Here is a 21,913-nt window from a genome sequence, read left to right on the forward strand (position 1 = left end):
GCGTGCGCATACGTGCGCACACACGAAACTCTGTGTGTCGTTCAGAGGTGAAGTGAAGCTGACACAACCCCTCTCCTCCTGATGAGGCCCGAATCCCCGGCTCTCCCTCTCCTGCCCCTCTCCCTGTCACCTCTCAGCATCTTCTGGACCCCTTCCCCGTTCCCACCGGGCTGTCTCCTCCGTTACAGGCAACGAGCAGCTCGCTGTAGCCTTGGCCAGGGAACCGAAGAGCCCATGTTTTTGGAATGAATGAGCGAATAAAGAGTTTCTCAGGGTGAAGCTGCTCAAGTTCAGAGTTTAGCGTGTAGAGTCTTCATTAATGTACATTTATATAAGAACATTGGTGCCTAAGTGACTGCACGGGCCGGTGTGTGTGGAGCTTACGGGGAACATGTCTGCTGCAGCTCCAGCTGCCCAGTGCTGGAGGTGGAGGGCGCTAGAGAGGGGATCTGTAGATGGGAGGTAAGTGCACACCCCCGTGTCCCTGCCCCTCCCCCCACACGGTGCTTCGTGACGTCATGGCTGTTTTCTGCATCCTTCCATTGTGTCCACACCTGTCTTCTCTCACTCCCCCCCCACCCCCCTTCCAGTCACTGGTATCTTGCGGTTTATTGTGTTGTTGCCGTTGCTTTGTGTATTACACAGACATTTTTAAACACTTACGAGCCCCAGGAACCTGGAATGTTCCATTCTGCTCTTCCTCCCTTGGCGTTTCACAACCGTATTTCTCAGCTGCCACATTATCTTTTGATTAATCGACTTTTAATCACTGCCTGGTGTATTTTGATTAATTTTATGTGTTGTCTGTGGAAAGGCACATGTGTAAGAAATGTGCAAAGGAGACTGCTTTTATGAAAGCAAAGGACTAGCTCCCCACCCCCGAAATGATTTTATAACATGGTAAGAATCAGTTCACCTGGTGAGTTTTCTTTCTGACAAACTAAGTTTATCTTAGTTTCATTAATCCTTAATTTTCCTGCAAACACCAGGTTTGGGGAATAAAAGTCATTGAAAAGTTAAAATATGGCAGTCTTATTAAAAGCTAAGATGTGGTCATTTAAATATCCTCAGAACTCTTTATGCTCAAGTAATGTTAAGTCTTTTATTGCTTTTGCTTCCGCTTTTCAGTGGGGTGGGCTGGAGATTGCATTTCTCATATGAAGGAGGAGGGCTGGGGGGAGAAGGGAGCTGAATGAGATTAGGGCCAGCTGGAGGCCCTGGGGTGCTCCTGTGTGGGTGGACCCCAAACAGCTGCCAGTCGCTGAGCCTTTCTGAGGGCAAGGGACCCGGACAGGAGCTCTCTGCACACACCTCCACGTGCTCATCTTTACAGCAGCGCCGGACGGGCCACGCTGTGCTGGCTTCTTAAGGTGCCGTGGGGAGTCCCCGTGAGTCGGCCGAGGTTGGAAACCGGCACAGCAGCACCAGGATCCCAGCTCAGAGCCCGTGTCCCTGACTGGCACCTCTCATCCCGGGACAAACCAAAACAGAAAACCTCTTCTGCTTGTTTATGAAACAAGAAGGGATGCTTTGTAATCCTTTATATCCCCCGTGGATGGTGAAGGAGGGTGTGGACCTGCCAGTGGGAGCCGCGTCCCTAACGGTCCTCTTCCCGAGCTTCCATGTAAGGCGTGTGTTAGGAACCCCACGCCAGCCCCGCTCGAGGGTCCCCCTCAGCCCATGGGGGTCCTTGCGTCCTGCCTGTGGCTCCCTTATTGAAAGGTGAATAGACAGCATCAGTGGTGCCTCCGGGCCCGGCTGGCTTCCAAGAGAAGCAACAGAGACAGGTGGGCAGACACACCTGACTTCTGAAGGCAAAGAGGAGAAGGAAATTATCACCTCGGGCGGGTGGGGAAGTGCTGGAAATCCAGCTTTATGCAGAAAGGCAGGGCTCCCCCGTGTCCCCGTCCCAAATTCACAGCCACGTGCACAGTTTCTCAGGCGGGCAGGGAAGGGGCTCTGAGGATCCCAGGATGACAGTGCCCGGCCTCCACCACTGGGGAGTGTGAGCTGGGCTGAGGAAAGCTATTTGCAAAGTGTTACTTTGAGTTTGGAAAGCGGAACCTTGGCTGGTTTTAGCAGAACCTTGTGTTTAAGTTACAACAGAGCAGCCCAGTGATGATGACAAAGCCACGTGACCACAGAGTGGCTGGGTCCCGTGTGCCAGGCCAGGTCTCGGGGGCGTGTGTCCATGTAAAATCAGGTGTACCGCCGTGGCTGACCACAGCCCTAGCAAGGCGGCCTTTTAGAGGAGATCAGCCTCTTTAGTGACCCCCTCCTGAAGAGGCGGGGTACCCACAAAGCGAAGGTGGTGGATAGGCCTTCTGGCTGCCCCCCACCTGGTGGACTGGGGTGCAGCTCCCTGCCCACTGCCCTGTGTCTTGACCCCGGGGTAGATGCTCCTTCCAGGGCCAGCCTTCCTCACAGCCCCCCAGGCCCTCTCTCAGGTCGCAGCTCACTAAAGGACGCCCCTTCAGGACCTCTGCTCCCGCTGAGGGCCACCTCCTTGACCTTGAGGACGCCTCCTTTCTGCCCTCGCTCACAACTGATGGATGGGTTCGTCTGAGCCCCGTGTAGTGGAAACCTCAGAAAGCACCCAGCAGGGGAGAAGTGGGAGCCCGGGGCCACCTGGGAGGGGACACGTGTGACCCCCAGGTGGCACCGCAGGCGCATGGAGTCCTGTCTGCTGCCCTTGTGTTGCTTTTTTGTTTGTTTGTTTGTTTTGCGGTACGCGGGCCTCTCACTGTCGCGGCCTCTCCCGTTGCGGAGCACAGGCTCCGGACACGCAGGCTCAGCGGCCATGGCTCACGGGCCCAGCCGCTCCGCAGCATGTGGGATCTTCCCGGACTGGGGCACGAACCCGCGTCCCCTGCATCGGCAGGCAGACTCTCACCCACTGCGCCACCAGGGAAGCCCCCCTTGTATTTTAAGGAACAAGTCACCTGTTACTCAGGTCCCCATAACAGGACAGCCCTGGCTGCCCTGCGGCACTTTTCTGGAAGTGTGGATGCCTCCTTAAGGAGCACCTTGAGCTAGTTTTAGGGGGAGTTTTGACATGTGATTTGCACATAGTAAAGTGCACAGATCTGCGGTGTCTAGCCTGGCAAATATTTACATGCTCACCTGGGAAATCATCACCTAGGTTAAGGTCTGGTCCCTGTCCAGCTCCCTGTGCCTGGTCCCCGTCACTGTTACCCTTCTCTAGGTGACCACCATTCTCGCCAATGTCACCTGGATTTATTTCCCTCCTCCTGAGCTTCATAAACAGAGTCCTCCCATTTGTGCTCCTTTGTGTCAGGCTTATTTTGTTTCGAGATTCATCCTCATCCTTGTGTGGACCTGTAACTTGTAGTCAGTTATATAAATCCAGCAAGATGAATCCATTCTTCCGTTCTGGGCAGCTTGTCCCCCATGCTGCCCAGCTGCTCTGAGCAGTCGTCTCTGGGTGGCCCGGTACAGGCTGCGTCGGCTGTGTCTGTGCTCAGGAGGGGACGGCCGCTAGGGAGCTCGAGAAACCATCCTCGTTGGCAGGCACTCTGTGGGTCCCCTAGACACACCGCCCCAGAGGCGCCGTATCCCCCTAGAACGCAGTCACCCTAGGACAGCTGTAAGGAGAGGGGCGGCTGAGCCCCACCTGAGTGCACTCTCTCTCTCTGGCTTCTGTCCTCCCCATGGATGTCCCAGGGTGAGCTGCACAGCTACTGCACGGCTTCATATGAGGGGGAGGTCGGATTCAACAGCCAGAGCCGAAAAGCCGGGGACACCCCCGCTCATCAGCTCCCAGACAACGGGACCGACTGCGGCTGGGCCCCATTTGGTGAGTTCTCCGTCCGTCCCCCTGCTTTCGTCCCGTGGCTGAAGCTGGCCATCCCCGCAGCCCTCCTCCCCAGGTGGCAGTCCCCGAGCCGGCTGGCTGGTCTCAGCAGCGGTGACGATGCTGTCAGATGCAGCCGCGCGTCCAGGTGCAAACTAACCTCTCCTCCCAGCAAACCAGCCTTGCACCTTCAGCGGCCGCACATTTCCCGTGCCTGTGTGCAGAGGTGTCGCTCAGTGGTCAGATCTGCTGAAGGTCATCTGCAGGTTGCATTTGTCCAAGCTGGAAGTTAGGACTTACAGAGCGTAAGCTGTGGGTGGAAAGAAGAGAGCAATCTCCGAGCTGTGGTGTGGGGCTGGCCTGGGGGGCCCGGACCACAGCCGGTGTAACATGTGAAACAGAACAGAACCCACAAGCTCACCGCCAGCCATGGGGATTTGACCTAATGGGAGTAATGTTTATGTAGCGATTATTGGAAACATGGTGACTCGATTTCCAGTTGCTGTATTTTCTGTGTTGCCTTCTGAGGACGCCACCCAGACGTAGAGGGCAGAGGCCTCGTATGTCACTGTACCTCTCCCGGACATAAATTGGTATTCAGTGAAGAGTAAACAATACTCTCCTATTCCTGTTGCTTTTCGCCCCATGTAGATCAGGAAAACTACCAGCAGCTGCTCGGCGCCCTGGACTACTCCTTCCTGTGTGCGTACGCTGTTGGCATGTACCTGAGGTAGGTCTGGCCAAGACTGCAAGACCCAGGTGGTCCGCTGGGTGCACAGCGCGGCTCAGGTACGCTGAAGACGCGGCCCCGCCCGCAGGTGGCTGGTCCTCCAGTCTCTCCTCAGAGACAAGGATGAGATGGAAGCCAGCGCACGGCCCGGGTGTCCTGCTGATCGGGCAGACTGTCCTCAGACGGCTTTCCTGGCCCCGGGGTTGGATGCACCGTGAGCCCTGCCGGGACCCGGTCACCCAGGAGCAGGGCACTGGCAGCTCCCCACCCGGCGAGCGCGGCAGAGCCTCCTCTCCTCTGGTTTCAGGGGCCGCCGTCTCTCTCCTAGCCCCGCCTGGCATCAGAGCAGTTCACACAGCGGGTGCTTGGCATGTCCACTTGGATGCCCCGCCAGGCCGGAACAGAGCTTCCCCTGAGCGCCGAGGCCGTCCTGCCTGGCGGTGGGAGGTGTGGACCCCAGAGGCACGTTGCTGGGATTTGATCCCGGCTTGACTGCCCGCTTGGGGGGCTTTGGACGAGTTACCACACCTCCTTGGGCCTCAGTTTCCCCTTTGCAAAATGGGAGAAACAGTAGTTCTTAACTCACAGGAGTGTGGTGAGGTTTAAATGAGTTAGTACACGCAGAATGCTCGGAACAGGGCCTGGCCCGTGCTGTGTTCCCAGCGTCTGTTACATACGATCGTTACCCCATTTTTTTTTTTTTTTTTTTTTTTTTTTTGCGGTACGCGGTCCTCTCGCTGTCGCGGCCTCTCCCGTTGCGGAGCACAGGCTCCGGACGCGCAGGCTCAGCGGCCATGGCTCACGGGCCCAGCCGCTCCGCGGCATGTGGGATCTTCCCAGACCGGGGCACGAACCCGTGCCCCCTGCATCGGCAGGCAGACTCTCAACCACTGCACCACCAGGGAAGCCAGTTACCCCATTCTTGATCCAGTTCTGAACTGGCCTAGGGAGGTGGTAAATATTAGTGGGTAATAACAGGACATGCAGTCGGCCGGTTAAAAACTGCCATTGTGTCGGTCCAGCCAGGTTGAACAAAAAAAACAAAACAAAACTTACAGGGACTAAGGCCTTTAATCCAAAGAGGGCTTTGTTCAGAGACACAGAGTTTTAGAGCTTTGGGAATCTCTGGAATCCCTGTAAATGTTTACCTTCTTCCCTGAGATCCACCCAGACTGTGTTATCACCGAGACCTGGACCCCCTCCCCAGCTCAGGACCGTCTGGGTGTCTGGTACCCAGACAGGCGGTTTCTGCTGATGGAGTGGCTGTCACCCCTTTGTTGAACTTGCACATCTGCATAGAGCTGCAGGGTTTGTCTGAGTGTGGAATGAATAATACGGATGCCGCACAGAATGGGAGCCCAGCTGTGGAAAAGGACGGTGTAAGCCTCAGGCGACTTAGGGCGTGAGCTGCAGCCGGCCGCCAGCTGTATTCCATCCTGTGGTCAAATATTTATGTTCTAAAAACCGCAGTTTTACTGGACACCAATAATCAATAATATAAAAAGACCCCAAGGTTGGAGTGTGTTTTTCTCAGTTACTAGAAAACACTAGTTAACTGTGGTTCTCAGCTGGGAGTGATGTTGTCTCCTAGGAAACTTTTAGCAATATCTGGAGATGGTTTTGGTCGTCTCAGCCGGAGAAGGGGGTGCTACTGGCATCTGGTGGGCAGAGACCGGGGTGCCGCTAAGTGTGCTACAGGACACAAGACAGCCCCGCGCCACAAAGAATTACCCGGCCCAACACGCCAAGGGTGCTGAGGCTAAGAAACCTGGTTTGAATAAAGTGGGTTTTTTATTGCTTATTTATTGGCAAAGATCATTCTTCATGCAACTCGCCAACGAAGGTTCTTATTAAATAATTTTATTTTATTATGAAATAGTATTATTTATTTCATAATAACCTAATGTGAAATCCGCAGTGGACTCATGACGGGGATGAGGGTGTACCCTGCTTCCTTGCATGCTTCCTTGCATGGCTTCTTAGTGACATCATGACACATTGCTAGCGAGATGGATGGTGTTAGTGTAGCAGATAACTCAGACGTGGTGGCACCTTCGCTAACCCAGGTCCAAGCAGGTGTGGCGTGGCCTTTCTTACCTGTAGGAGCCTGATACCATGTGGAATGCTGTCCATTCCGTTAGGCCTTTTCTTTAAAACTTTAAAATAGAGACCAAGTTGAGTCCCAGTATTGTCTAGCGAGACTAGAGGACATTTGTAAGCCCCAGCCGATGGCACTAGCTTGCAGGAGGCCCATCTGACTCTGGCACTTACTCCGTGACCTTGGGCAGGTCCGCGACCTCCTCTGGGACATGTTCCCTCTTCTCTGAGGTGAGCAAGATGAAATAGATAACTCCTTTAGCTCTGGAATGCTCTCGAGTTTGTATGTGATCAATTTCTACTCAGCTTAAAATTGGACCTGAATGCTGTTTACAATTTTAAATTACTTCCTGCTTTAGTGTTTAATAGGTCATTTGCATGATACTAGGTTGATCTTCTTTTTCTTTGGTAAATTCTGAAGGAAGATCTCTCTGGGGTATTTGTTCTTGAGATGAAAGACCAGAATTTTGGAGCTGGCTCCCAGAGTACTGTTCACGGACAGGCAGGCATCATCCTTCATTACGTTTCCTATTTATCTGACTCCTAGAATGATTATGTGGAAGAAAACGAGACCCACAGAGTGTATGTAAGGATTGCAAAAGGCTCACAGTCCTTTGTGATTGTTCTTCAGCCCTTTATTCACTCAATAAGTCACAGTGTCAAGCTGTTCCATAGTGACATGTCCTACAAGGCAGTAAAGGACGTATTTCATATGGCATTGGGTAGTGAGGTGTGATGGTGGTAAAGGCCTGTTGACTGTATGTCCCAGTATGAAACTGGAGATTTTCGCCCTCCCTGGCAGCACTGGAGCTGTTTGATTGAGCACCCACTCCCTGCCAGGCACTTAACCGAATTTATCTCGTTTGAGCACCCGGGCAGCTCTAGGAAGCAATTCTCCAGAGGGATTAGCTCTTTATGGCGTCACGTTGCTGTTCAAAGAAAGCATGGAGGCTTTGCCCCACGTTTCAGACTTTACCTTAAGGAAAAGGCTCTGTCTTTAAACCAGATCACAGTGCTTGTGGCCAGAGGGTCGTCGGCAAGAGAGCCTCTGGCCTGGCCGCTGATGCCGCGGCTTAATGCCAGCCCGAGGGCCAAGAGACGTGCTCAAGGTCACAGGTGACCCCTTTTCATATTTGTCTACAGTTCGACAGTGGAAATCTTAAAATACTCTCTACATGCACGGGCTGTTGTTTATATAAAACAGGATCAGCTCAGCTAGCAGGACAAGTTTTGGGGTTTGTTTTTTTAATTGGCAGGCATCATATATGTCAGAGCGTTTCAGTTTTATTATTTGACAGTGACTTTTGTTAGAAATAGAAAGTCTTAAAAGGTGTTGCCAGTTTCTGGTTAATACATGCTCCACTGGAAAATCGTTGTGATTAAACTTTACTGGCAATGGGGGTGCTTTCAGGTTCTGAAAGCTCGGAACATGACAGCATCCAGAAAGGAATCGCTGGGTCACTCGCATCACGGGTGTGTTCGTTTTCTCCTCTTTGTCTCTCTCCTCTCCCTCCTCAGTGGCATGATAGGCGACCGCCTGTCGATCCGGTATTACCTGACCTTCGGGATGGTGGCCAGCGGTGCTTTTACTGCCCTCTTTGGGGTAGGGTATTTCTACAACATCCACAGTTTTGGATTCTACGTGGTGACCCAGGTAAGGTCTGGTCCACGGCTCACCATGCATGGGACTTCCGTGATGAGCCAGACGGGGTGTTAATGTCACGGGTCCCCAGCTCTGCCAAGAGAGAACGTGGCAGGTGGTGGGAGTGGGCGCAGAACTGTGTCCTGGCTGAGGTCAGGGTCAGCGCTGGCACATCCAGCCCCTCTTCTCTGCTCTGCTCTGAAATGCCAGCAGCCGCGCAGTGTTTCTCAGTTTCAGGAGTTGCCGCCTAGAGAATCCTATTTGCCAGGACCCCAGCAGGGGGACTGAAGCAGGAAGCCTTTCTGAGTCCTTCTGCCTTAATCTGGGTGCATTTGAGATGTTCTGTCTTGTGTCAGACTTGACCGCTCTGGGGTTGGGGGGATGAGGGGCGTGGTGAGGGGAGGAGGTTGAGGGGACTCGGGGATAGTCGGCAGTCGGGCAGGGTTGGGGGCAGTCAGCGGGGCGGGGGGAGGGAAAGGCGAGGGCCTAAGGGTGCTGCAGGGGAGTGAGGGCCAGAGGAGCATGCAGCCCGGCCCTTCCAGCGGAGCCCGGAACTCTTGGCTTTGCCCCTCCCCACAGCCCTGTGGATAATATTGGCTACAAATGGGAAATGACTTGAAACAATGATGCTCAGCTTCCGAGGCTCTCCAGACACAGCCCAGGGAGATGTTGCAAGGTCATCAGGGCAAATCATACGTAATTCGCCTTTAAAATTTTCACCACAGGACTTGAAAGAGTTTGGCTGTTTTAATTACCAAAGCGATGCACACTTTATGGGGATACAGAAAATCAGAGAGAAGGAAAAACCTATTTCCCAGAGCCCCAGCACGTTCCTGGAGGGAAGGCTGAGCCTGGCTGGCCCTGAGGCTGGACCAGCGTCTCCCAGTCTGCCTCTGGAGGCTGGTCCTTCCCGGCGGTAGTTGGAGGAGGCTGCCCCTGAGGCCCCCGAGACTAAAGCAGAGCCAGTTGCTGATACACTTCCTAAATCCCTTCTTCAAACAAAAGCTCAGGGCGCTCTTGGCAAGTTGCAGAAATCATTTCTCTAGGCACTAGGTCAAGGTTCTGCTCCCTTCGGTGGATCGTCAGCAACAGTACCTTCTTCGTGATGTAAGAAGGGAAAACGTGCAATTTACAAGCCACCCTTATGGTATCATCACAGTTCTGTAAAAAGGAGAGGGTTTTTCTCTTTTCATAAAGTTTTAGCTTGGAAAGAGAGCGGACAGCTTGGCCCCAGACTGTTAACAGTAGTTCATCTCCGAGCAAGAGATTTTCTTTTCTTTTTTTTTCTCTACTTACTCTAAAATTTTCACAACAGGCACGTACGACTCTCGTGGTAAGATGTCTGCGTATATTGTTAAAATACACGTCTGGCTGTCGAGGCTCATATCGAATCGGGTTCTGCTCCTTCCTTTTGTGAGAGTCCCCGCTGGGCGCCCAAACCCCTGAGGCCAGGCTCCCGGGTGTGGGTGTCCCCCCTCAGCAGTCTCTTCCTTTGCCCTCTGTCACAGATCATCAACGGACTGGTACAGACCACCGGCTGGCCCAGCGTCGTCACCTGCCTCGGAAACTGGTTTGGAAAAGGGAGGTGAGGAAGGCAGCCCTGCTTCCAGCAGCATTCGTTTCCAGAAGATTCTGACGAAAACCAGACCGCTTTATGTTTAGTTTTTCTTTAGATTCATTACAGAAAAAAACACGTCAGGCTACTGTATGAAATAAGATGACTGAAACCTCTGGGTCTTGAGGGTCTAAAACTCAGGCGGCCTCTGTCCCAGAGATGCCCCCCGCCCCCCGTTGTGGGCAGGGTGGAGTCTGGGTCATCTGCGCAGCCAGCCAGCAGCCCGGGCCTCACCTGGCGTCCTGGGAACCTGGGAGAAATGCAGTCAGGGCCTTGCCCCAGGCCTTTCGAAGCAGAAGCTACATTTTCACAGGACTGAAAGACACAGGGAAGTGTGACCTGTCCAGGTCACCCAGGGCCTGGTAGCAGAGCTGTACCCAGCCTCTGGTGACCTCACTGCGGTCAGATTCCATCGTAACGTCTGTGTGACAGGCAGCACGGCCAGGCCCACGGTTAGGAAGTGGTCCAAGATGCCGGACAAGATGGGGAAACTAAAACAGGAAACCCACTCATCTAGTCTTATTAAGCCCCGTTCATCTGGCAGGTTCTTCAACGTGAACTTTGGTTCATGGGATATTTCATCAAATGATTGTATTTAGATTGCAAAGGCACAAATTTAAATTGGGGGCCTTCCAAGAATTCTAGGAAAAGGCCTCTTTCTTCTCTTAATCATAGAACGAATAAGCTCAGAGAGATGTAATTATGCAGCCGGAGGTAAGTGAAGATACTGTCCTCTTGTGAGCACCCCTGGTCCCAAGCCTTGCAGAGGTGGTGTGCTGCACTGCCTTTTTATTTCTGCACCAGCTCTTATGCTGTGCAGGCGCTGTCGTAACCTCACGTACTGATCCACGTAAGCCCCGAGACATCATTTGCCACCTTGTGTTTTGCTGTGTTGCAGGCGAGGTTTGATTATGGGGGTCTGGAATTCCCACACCTCTGTGGGCAACATTCTGGGGTCCTTGATCGCTGGCTACTGGGTGTCCACCTGCTGGGGCCTGTCCTTCGTCGTGCCCGGGGCCATCGTGGCAGCCATGGGGATAGTGTGCTTTCTCTTTCTCATAGAACGTAAGTACCGGTGGATGATGACCTCTCCCCGGGAGGGCTTTGCGGGGGGGGCGAGTTTAGGAGAAGAGGCTGCTGCTGCTTCGTCCCAGGCAGGGTTGGGATTGTCCAGCTCTCCCTTGCCAGAAAGACTTCCTTCTTAGGTATAGGCTTCCCTGATGAGCCGTTGCTCTCCGGGTCTTGCTGGATTTTCTGCTGTTTCCTGATTTCTAGAGTAACCAGTGTTGAAACTCCTCCCGCCCTGTCCTCTGGCCCCGCGGCACTGGGCATGCATGGTCTTCCGCCACGTTGCTCACTGCCCAGCCCGTGTGGCTGCACCTGCTCACGCCAATCTTGCTGTCACAAACTGAAATGTGCCTCACCAGCTTGTTTGCCTTCTGATAAGATATATCCTTGACAATGTTTTAAAACTGTGACACGACTTAAGATCATATACCTTAGTTAGGTAGTGTTGTACCAGAAAATCCAAGCCTTTGTTCCATCCTAGACTCAATCCCAGACTTTTGTTTTAATTGAATTTTAAATTAATTTTTAAAATAGAGATCGGCAGGACAAGCATTCCTACCAATTACACTAATGATAGAGAAGCAGGTGCTGCTTCAGCTGTCACATGTCAGGGTGCTCTAAACCCACGAGCTATTCTGATGAGGTGTATTTCGCGTTTGCCTCTTTGATTTGGCTTAAAGCCAAATAAAATCATATGGTACTAGGTAGCTCCCACTGTCAGCTCCCAGGTAGGGATGCTCCGGAGTCAGATGACTTCATCCCTGGGGAGCGTTAACTGTAGCTTCAGCTTTGCATGCGGAGTTGCCGGTTTTATCATCCAAAAGGTTAAGGCACTGTGAAGTTTCTCACTTCCTTTTTCTTGTTGCTAATGCTAACCTTTTCATTTTTAAAATAACCGCCATTTAGTGGAGCACACGTCCGGCTCTCAGGCCAGTGTTGTCCTGTCAGTGAAGAAGGAAGCCAAGGTTAGATGAGGGATCAGACGCCCCCCTCCCCTGGGTGTGAGCAGAGGGCACGGGGTTGCTCAGCTCCCGTCTTCACCGTTTTCTCCAGGGGCCCAGTAAGCTTTTAGCAACATCATCTCGAAATGGCCCAAACAAGTGAATTGTTAAACAGATAGGGGGCCGGGGGGAGGGTGGGTATTGTGACTTCCTTGCCGACATGCCGACCTGTGGCATTAACTGTCGCTTGTGTGTCACCGGAGTTCAGGGAAGGATCATCATGTCACCTGGACTCTCCAGGGGCTGCTTCCACACCATCACCTGGACAACGACGCGCTTCCTCTATGTTAGGGCAGGGACCCCCACCCCCCACCCCGCCGCCCCGGCGTGCCTTCGGCCCGAGGTCCAGAGTCCACGGTGGCTTTTATTCTCTTCCTCAACTGATAAAGGGGCGGAGTGACAAGGAACGGAGGGCATGGCAGTGGACGGGAGCTTGTTTGCTGTGGCCAGGGCTCTCAGCGCGAACACCACTCGGCTCAGTCATCCTGGGCGGGGCAGGATTTCCAAGAACGCGGAAGCCCTGGTTTGGTCTTTTGTAGTAAAATGAGAGCATCCTCCCCACTGAGCCACCGCTCCTGTAGCTTCCGAGGGGGCGGGCGAGGCTGCTTTCCCACCAACGGCCAGCCTCTCACCCCCTCTCCTGTTTCCATGGTGACCGTGGGGATCTGCCTCCCTCCCCCCTCCGCCCCGCCCAGGCCTGTAAGGTGTTCCCGGGAGATGTACTGGTACTGAGTCATGGGACAGATGAGCACTCGGGCCCCCCCTTGGCCTGTGGGCCGGCGGCCTCAGCGGACAGTGAGGACGGACGGGGCCCTGAGGGCCGCGGGGAGGGCGCTGTGGGCTGAGGTCCGGGCCACAGAGGCCGTTCTCCCCTCCTCCCTCAGCCCATCGCATTCCCCTGGGCTGTGCTGGTTCTCTTTACCTGGGGTGTTAGCCTTTAGCCGTCAGGTGTTCAAGGTCAGTATGTTCAGGGTGGTGCAGGATCGTCCGTTGAGTTCCGTGTCCCCGTTCCTCACGAGGCCGCCAAGGATTTCCTCCCACTGGGCCTCCTTTCCTGCCCTCACGCCTGCGCCCTCCTCCCGCTCTCCCCATGGCTGGGGCAGGGCCGTCTGGTGTCCCGCCAGCATCGCTCAGTCACCTGGTCCTCGCTGTCTCTGCCTTGGGCCGGTCACCTCTCCCCGGGGCTGGCCGGCTTTGTCAGACCGCCCTCGGCTGCCGCTTCCGTCCTTGCCTGGCCCCCGCCCGGGTCACCAGGGCCCAGCTTGTGCGGCCTGGGGCACCTTCCGGACTTCCGTTTCTCCACCTTGCCTCTGGACGTCTTCCTCTTGAGCTCAGGCCCTGGAGGCACTGCTCTGCACACGTGACGTGGACAGGACGCCGGCCGACCGTGCCTCTGACGCTTCCCTCTGGGGGCAGCTCCTGCAACCGGCCTCAACGGGAGGAGGCATTTCTGTGGCCCCCTAACCCTCCCACGCTGGGACCCGGCACCCAGGGCCCCGTGTCCACGAGTGTCTCAGCGAACGGAGAGAAGCCAGTTCGCAGGCTCGGACACCCTTACTCCTCCTCGCTCAGCACGAGCCAGGCCCTTGGGAACGAGGCCTCCTCCTGAGCCCGACGTCACCTGTCAGCCTGAGTCCACTGCAGGCACAGGCCTGCTGCTCTAACAGAGACCCTCCACGGCAGAACGAGAATCAGACCGCCGGGCCCTTTCTGCTGAGGGGATTGGTACCTGTACTTCCCTGGTGACAAGGAGGTGGCGTCTGTATGAGTGACGATGAAAGCCAGCTGCAGGCAGTGACCAGCAAATCCTGTGTCCAAGGGCAGAATACTGCAGAGAGGGGAGACCGGAGCCACGTGCATCTCGGTGGTTTGCTTCGGCTCCCTCCCGGTCCCCAGTCCCCTACTGCAGGGTGCGCGGGGAAGCCCCAGGAGCGCCCCTTCTCGTGACCAGCAGTGAGGGACCGGCTCACCCGTTCCTCCTTCCTGCCGGGGCTGGGCCCAAGGGACAGGGCACCCCATCCACAGGCCCCTCCAGGGCTGCCTGGGAAGCTGCCCTCAGACGTGTCCCAGCCAAGGGTCACTGGTACTAATGTCCTGCAGGGTGAAAGCCCAGGAAAAGCCATGTCCTGGGGACCAGCCATACCCCATCAAGACTGACCCTGGGGCTCACAGCACAGCTGGGGAAAGCCACGGGCTGAGGAACTGCTGATCTCACTGCACATCCCCAGGGCCATCGGGACCATCAGGGCTCCCCAGGCCCACCCTCCGCAGAGGGCAGCGGGGAGGAGCCTCCAGCCCAGGAGCACATGTGGTCCAGGGGCCCCTCCACGGTGTCACCCTCTGTATCTCGCGGGAGGGAATGCCGCTGTGGGAAGTTTAAAGCCCTGTGGCTCGGTTTGTGTTTCAGGGCGGTTAAACTGTCTCACCAAAAATTATAAAAAAGACCCGGGTTCTGGGTGATGGGGAAGGAGCAAAGCTGTTAAAAGGCGGCTGTCTAGATCCTCAAGAAGTGGAGTCTGCTTACCAGGGCCCTAAGCCTGGCTCTCATTCCCGGGTCACACCAGCCTGATTTTAAAGTACGAAGATGAAGAAAGCCTAGCTTCTGGTTTTGTTCGCTTCCACATGTCCTTCCCTCTGTCAACAAAAAGTTAAGCAGTGGATCTAAGAAAAAATTGGGAAACTTTATTCAAGCCAAATTTGAGGATTCTAACCCAGGAAGAGCATCTCAGAAAGCTCTGAGGACTGTTCCACCCATTAGAAGTCAAGACACAGTTATGTAAGTTTTTTGAGACCGAGGGATTATTGACAGTTTACATAATTCAGGTCTAAGTGGCATCGTGGTGGGTCATGAGACCCCTTACAAGATCAGGAAGGAATGTGATCTTTAAGGAGTTGTCTTGTGGATGCTGGGAGAATGTTGCTCCTCTTGGCTGCACAGGTATTCCTGCTCATGGGGGAGGCTGGGTTGATGCCTAATGCGGATACATGATGCACGGTGCGGGGGAGAGGACGCCAAAGGGCAGAGAATCATTTTTATGTGTAAGTTTTCCTTGTCTTGCCATAAAACATGAATTTTATTTCACACCTCCTTGCATTTAGGTAAAAGGCATTTTGTTCTATTTCAAGGTAGATGTTTTGTGCCCGCTAATTTTATTTCTAGTTAATTCCATAACATTAAGTGACATCCCAGATGTTATTCAGAACCCACTACTCTGATCTGCTGGTCATGTTTTTCTAGTTCCTTCTGATACTTACCCTTTAAATGTATCTTATATGGCTTGTCACCATAGTGTACTTATGCTCTGCTTATTTTTATTTGTAAACTATCTTCCATATTGGAAAGCAGGCTTCATATTCGTGACAATTGGCGTTTGTCGGTGCTGGTTTCATACTCTCCTGGCTTCAGCGCGTGGGGATCAGGCAGTCACGGGGCCCGAGTGAGGGAAGGGGCGCGTGTGGGTTCTCACAGGGGTGGCCGAGCTGCGCCTTCACCCCACCAAACATGCTGCCTCGTGCATTGCCTTTTTTCTTAAATTGTTGCTAATTTAGTAAAAGCATCAGAGGGTGCCTTGTTTTGATTTACTTTCTTGTGTCGGAGGAAACACCCAGCCCTGGTTCACACTGTTTCGTGTTTGGTATTTCAGATCCGAAGGACATCGCCTGTTCTTCCTCCCTGGCCACGGTAAGGACGTGCTTCCTGCTTCTCGTGTCTTCAGTATGGTGTGCCGTCTGCCAGGTGTCTGATGACTGTCACCAGCCTGGCCCTGTCTGTCCTGTCAGTGGGTAACAAAGTATGGACACAGGTCCTTCCCTCAAAATATCGGCAGTTTTAGAAAAAGATTAATCATAACGAGAACAACCAAAACCAGACGAGAAGCTTGGTGCGGTCTGGATTAGGGACTCAGAGAGCGACCAGGAGCCGGGGACCGGCCGGGCCTCACAAGGAGCGGGGACATCATACCTTTCCTGGGCGGGTGTTGTGGTGTGACTACAGGATGACGCAAAGCTAAGCTGGCTGATGTCACTTGAAACTGGCGTCCACACCTGGCAGGTGGCCCGTTAGGACCGCCCAGCACCAGGACCACATTCCCTGGGTCATTGTCACTGCTCACTGCCACCCCTTTCCTGACCTGCTCACGCCCAGCTGGTGAGCGACCCTGCGGTCTTCACGGCCCTGGAAGGGCGCTTGCCCCGCCGGCGTCCGCAAAGGTCTCTGCCTACCCCCAGGTGACAGTAACTCTGGGAGCTGCGCAGGCCAGCTCCCCACCCCTGGCCCCAGGGCCTTGCTCCTGCAGTCCCCTCCCCTGGCCTCCGGCTTGCCCTGTCTCCTCTGTCGCTCCCAGCAGGGGTATCGCCCTCGCACCCGGTTTCCTGCTTACCTTAGAGTAGACCCCCCGAGTCATGCTCCCTGACTGCCCTCGCCCGGCTCCCCTCCTGTCCTCCGGCCTCCCCCGCTCTGCCAAAGCCACCCGCCGGGGCCCCCAGCAGCACGGTCTGGCCACATGTGGTCGGCACTCTGGCCTCACCCCTGGCCTGTCACCAGCGTGTGACGTGGTGGTCTCCTCCCTCCATGAGATGCTCCCTTTGGGGGCTTGTAACACGCTCTCCTGCTTCTCTGGTAACATGCAGAGCGCTTTGCTGGCCCTACTCTGCCAGACCCCCAAACGTGGGAGCCCCCCGGCCTGGTCCTTGGCCCCTTCTCCCCTCGTTCCTGCTCTCAGCATAGGAGATCCTGCACGGGCGGGGCTTTCAGCATCCTCACAGCACCTCTGTGTGCGTTGATGTGGAGTCCCCAGCATGGTCCTCTCCCCTGAGCTCCGTGGTCATAGGTCACACCGCCCACCCGACATCCCCATAGAGGCGTCTGTGTGTCTTGCCAGACTTGACACAACCAGAATGTTCTCTTTATTTTCACCCCATAAACTTGCTAGGCCCCTGGCATTCCCTGTGTCAGTCGGAGAACCGCTCTCCGCCCCTTGGACAGGCTGGATCCAGAGGACTCATCCCACCTCCTCCTTCCGTCAGCCCCGTGGCCCATCCATCACCAGGCCTGTCAGCTCTGTGTGTGTGTGTGCACGTGCACATGTGTGTATGGAATCATCCTTGTGCACAGCTTCAGACGTACGGGAAAGCATACCTGTGCTAGAGGCGTTCCTGCACTTGTGTGTGTGACCTGGGGCCCAGGCTGTGTCATCTTCCCCTGCTGAATCCTCCCTGACAGCTCACTGAGCCTCCCCAGGAGACATGGGGCGGGGTGGCCCACGGAGCTGGGCTCCTCTTCCTCTTTCTTCCTCTCAGGGGTCGGTCAGAGGGAGAGATTGGACTGATTTCTGGGGGCGTTTCATCAGCTTCTACCACAGCCCCAAAGTTCTCTTTCCCACAGGAACTCTACTCACTTCCTGTAGGGCCCTGGAGAGACCCGTGTCACAGGACCTCCTCGAGGGGCCCCAGAGCCTGGGGAACTGAGGGCAAGCTTGGCTGGTTCTCTATCTGCTCTGTCCTTTTGCACCTCCCCCTTATCATAAGCAGAGCTTCTGTGCAAAGCCGGATGCACTTGCAAGACATTTCACAGGTGCTGACTTCTAAGTAGAGCCTTGTCCTGGGAATTTCCCATCTGAAGGTGTTATTTTCAGCATCAAGTTCTTACCTTTTCCAGTTCTTTGAAGTTTTCGTTATGGAAATTTTAAAACATGTAAAAAGGTAAAAAGAATAGTATCATGAACCCGCGTGTACCCATCACCCTGCCAGTCTTATTTCACCAGTACCCCTTCTAATACTCCCTCCATCTCCTCATGATTTATTTTGTAAGCAAATACCAATCATCGTAGTATTTTGTCTCCGACTATTTCAGTGTATGTTTCTAAGCTCTTAAGGATTCTTTTATTAAAAACAAACAAACAACAGAAAAACATTACTATACCATTAGCACACCTAAAGACCAACAGTAAAGAAGAGAAAAAAAGAATAAAGATAATTAAGCCTGACGACTGAAGAAACACACAACCTAAAAGTTGGGAGTAATGTTTATTCAGGGACCTTACTGAGGACTGTATCCCAGGAGATAGCCTCTCCGTAGCTCTGAGGAACTGTTCCAAAGAGGTAAGGTAGGAGCCAGGATATAAAGGAGCTTTCGCTGAAAAAAAAAAAAAAAAAAAAGCCATGTGGTCAAACATCTAAAGATTACTGTTAATCATAAAAAACAGACATCTCAAGTTAATGATTTTATTGCTTGTCTCTGTATGGGAAGATGCAGGGGTCTGGGCTCATTGAAATTATTCCTTAGATATGCATCTTAACTATCTAGGGCCAGTGTCCTGTTTCTCTCCTTCCTGAATTCCCCTCAGGGCACACAGATGGGAGGGGCTGAGGTGGGGACTGCAGTGGCTGATAGCTTGGTGGCAGCAATATTCTTTGCTTACTGAAACGGCAGACAACATTTTTTGTCCACAAGCCAAAATTTGTTCTTTGAAAAGATCAACAAAATTGACAATCCTTTAGACTGACCAGGAAAAAAAGATTCAAATTACCAAAATCTGGAATGAGAAAGGGGACGTTACTACCAACTTCACAGAAAGAAAAAGAATTATAAAGGAATTCTACGAACAACTGTATGCTAACAAGTTAGATAACTTAGAATAAATGGGAAAATTTCTAGAAAGATATAAACTACCAAAACTGACTCAAGAGATAGAAAATCTGAATACACCTATAACAAGGAAAGAAACTGAATTATTAATTTAAAAATTGACTACAAAGAAAATCCCAGGACTAGATGGCTTCATTGGTGAATTCTGTCAGACATTTAAAGAAAAATTAGCACCAACTATTCACAAACTCTTCCAAAAAATAAGAGAACACTCCCCATTCACTCTCTGAGGTATTATCCTGATAACGAAAAGAGACATCACAAGAAAACTATAGACCAAGCTCTCTTATGAATGTACATGCAAAACTCAACAAAATACTAATCCAGCAACATATAAAAAAGGATTAAATATCATGATCAAATGGGATTTATTCCAGGAATATACAGTTGGTTAAACATCTGAAAATCAATTAATGTAATACTCCACATGAATAGAATACAGGACAAAAACCATAGGGTCATTTCATTAGAAGCAGAAAAAGCGTTCGACAAAATCCAACACCCCTTCATAATGAAACACTCAACAAACTAGGAATAGAAAGGAACTGCCTCAACCAGATAAAGAATATCTATAAAAAGCCACAGCTAATGTCATACTTAATGGTGAAAGCTTGGATGCTTTCCCCATAACATCAGGAACAAGACAAAGATACCAGCTCTCACCATTTCTATTTAATGTTGTACAGGAGGTTCTAGCCAGAGCATTTAGGCAAGAAAGTGAAATAAAAGACATGTAGATTGGACAAGAAGAAGTAAAAGTGCCTCTATTAGCAGATGACATGATCTTGTATATAGAAAATCCCAAGGAATCCACCAAAAACCTATTCGAGCTAATTAAAAAGTTAGCAAGGTTGCAGGATACAAGATCAGTATATAAAAATCAATTATATTTCTATACATTAGCCATGAACAGTCCAAAAATGAAAATTAAGAAAACTTCACTAACAGCAGCATCAAAAGGAATAAAAAACTCAGGAATAAATTTAACCAAGGAAGTACAAGACTGATACATTGCAAACTACAAAAACATTGTTGAAAGAAGTTAAAGAAGACCTAAATAAGTGAACAGACACCCTGTGTTCACTGACAGGAAGATTTAATACTGTCAAGATGGCAATATTGCCCAAAATTGATCTATGGATTCAGTGTAATCTATATCAAAACCCCAGCTGGCTTCTTGGCAGAAATTGACAAGCCGATCCTTGATTTCGTATGAAAATTCAAGGAATCCAGAGTAGCCAAAAGAATTCTGAAAAAGAACAAAGTTGGATGCACACTTCCCAATTTCAAAACTTATTACAAAGCTGCAGTATTCAAGACTCTGTGTTACTGTCGTAAGGGTAGACGTACAGATCAATGGAATAGAACTGAATTCAGAAATTAAACCCTCACGGCCAATTGGTTTTTGACAAGGTGCTAGGACCATCCAGTGGGGAAAGGATAATCTTTTTAACATGAGGTGCTGGGACAGCTGGGTATCCACAGGCAAAGAGTGAATTTGGAACTGTTTGTCACTGCGTACACAACATTTAAATGCATCAAAGACCTAGATGTGAGAGCTAAAACTGTAAAACTCCTAGAAGAAACTATAGGAGGACATCTTCATGACCTTGGATTAAGCAAAGCCTTCTTAGATATGACACCAAAAGCACAAGGGTTGGAAGGAAAAACAGATCAGTTGGACTTCGCTGAATTTAAAACTTCTGTGCTTCAAAGGGTACCATCAAGAAGGTGAAAATACAACCCAAAGAATGGGAGACAATATGTGCAAATCATATATCTGCTGAAAGACTGGTATCTAGAATACATAAAGAACACTTAGAACTCAGTAATAAAAAGACAAGCTAGTTTAAAAAGGAGCAAAGGATCTGAAGAGACATTTTGCCAGAGAAGATAAATACATGGCCAGTAAGCACATGAAAAGGTGTTTAATATCATTGGCCATCAGGGAAATGTAATCAAAATCACAATGAGATACCACTTCAGACCCACTAAGATGGCTAGAATCAAAGACAGATAATAATAAACTGGAACCCTCATACACTGCTGGTGGGGATGTTAAAATGGTGCAACCACTTTGGAAGACAGTCTGGCAATTCCTCAAAAGGCTAAGCATAGGGCCTCCCTGGTGGCGCAGTGGTTGGGAGTCCGCCTGCCGATGCAGGGGATACGGGTTCGTGCCCCGGTCTGGGAGGATCCCATATGCCGCGGAGCGGCTGGGCCCGTGAGCCATGGCCGCTGAGCCTGTGCGTCCGGAGCCTGTGCTCCGCAACGGGAGAGGCCACAACAGTGAGAGGCCCGCGTACAGAAAAAAAAAAAAAAAAAAAAAAAAAGGCTAAGCATAGAGTCACCATATGACCCAGCAATTTCACTCCTAGGTATATGCAAGAGAAATTAAAACATACGTTCATTGTACACACACACACATACACATACACACACACACCGTGGCCCCAGTGGTCAAGCTCTGTCTTGTCCACACACACACACACACACACACACACACACACCGTGGCCCCAGTGGTCAATCTCTGTCTTGTCTGGCAAGCCATGCTTTCCTTCTATATGGAGGGTGTTTTCTTCCTTCTGAATCAATCTGCTGTTGTAGGAAGGGACTCTGTTTTTCACTGGTTAGAGGAAAAGTCGTTTAGAAATGTCAAAGCCGTTAAGGAAATTTAAGTTGCCTTAATCGGCAGTTTTATGTTTCTTTATTCCTCAGTCTTGGATTATTCTTCAGGAAAGGATTTTATTTTCACCCTCTGTTATCTGAGAGTCTGGAGCCTTGAGATTAAACTGATTAGCCTTTGTTTTGTTTTAATCATTTGTCTTATTTTCCCTTGATAGCATTTTTGTGAAGATATTTAGTGTCCTTGCTGCAGTGAGTTTAGGTGTAATTTCTGTCCATTGATTTGGTAATTGCTCTAATTAAGTGTTTTTCTCCCAGCATCCAAAAGGCTACGAGAACGGCACGCACAGATTTCGGCTGCAGAAGCAGGTGCTAACTGAGGAGAGGGGCAAACCTCTGGTGAGTTGCACACGAGGCCGCTTGGCAGGAAAGCAGAGTCCTGCCTCGGTGACACCTGTCACAGACATCCAGGGTCTTGTATTTCTTCAGTTTGCCTTTGTTAGTTTGTAAATCAAATTTGTCAGTGATTCATTCATCCGACAACTGTCTGCAGCATTCAGGGTCGCAGCACCTGTGCCATGGACATCAGTCCCAGGATGTGGAACTCACATCCTGGGGCGGGACGAGTGTGGGGTAGAGAGAAAACCAGCAGACAGAGCCACCCAGAGAGGACT

General features: G+C 51.7%; 1 protein-coding gene across 3 annotated transcripts in view; it reads left to right on the forward strand.

The window, feature by feature from the left end:
* The window catches only part of SLC37A1 (solute carrier family 37 member 1), a gene marked incomplete at its 3' end in the record, with an annotated part of 68,225 nt that overhangs the window by 20,613 nt on the left and 25,699 nt on the right, over positions 1 to 21,913 (forward strand). For all 3 annotated transcript variants that reach the window (XM_082625326.1, XM_082625325.1, XM_082625327.1), the window contains exons 4-10: positions 3,685 to 3,817; positions 4,466 to 4,544; positions 8,160 to 8,295; positions 9,792 to 9,868; positions 10,797 to 10,963; positions 15,612 to 15,649; positions 21,558 to 21,638. In XM_082625326.1, the coding sequence (XP_082481452.1) occupies positions 3,685 to 3,817; positions 4,466 to 4,544; positions 8,160 to 8,295; positions 9,792 to 9,868; positions 10,797 to 10,963; positions 15,612 to 15,649; positions 21,558 to 21,638 (711 nt within the window). The remainder of the gene's footprint in view (positions 1 to 3,684; positions 3,818 to 4,465; positions 4,545 to 8,159; positions 8,296 to 9,791; positions 9,869 to 10,796; positions 10,964 to 15,611; positions 15,650 to 21,557; positions 21,639 to 21,913) is intronic.

Source organism: Mesoplodon mirus, assembly GCF_964341445.2.
Source record: "Mesoplodon mirus genome assembly, chromosome: 6".
Classification (NCBI taxonomy): domain Eukaryota; kingdom Metazoa; phylum Chordata; class Mammalia; order Artiodactyla; family Ziphiidae; genus Mesoplodon; species Mesoplodon mirus.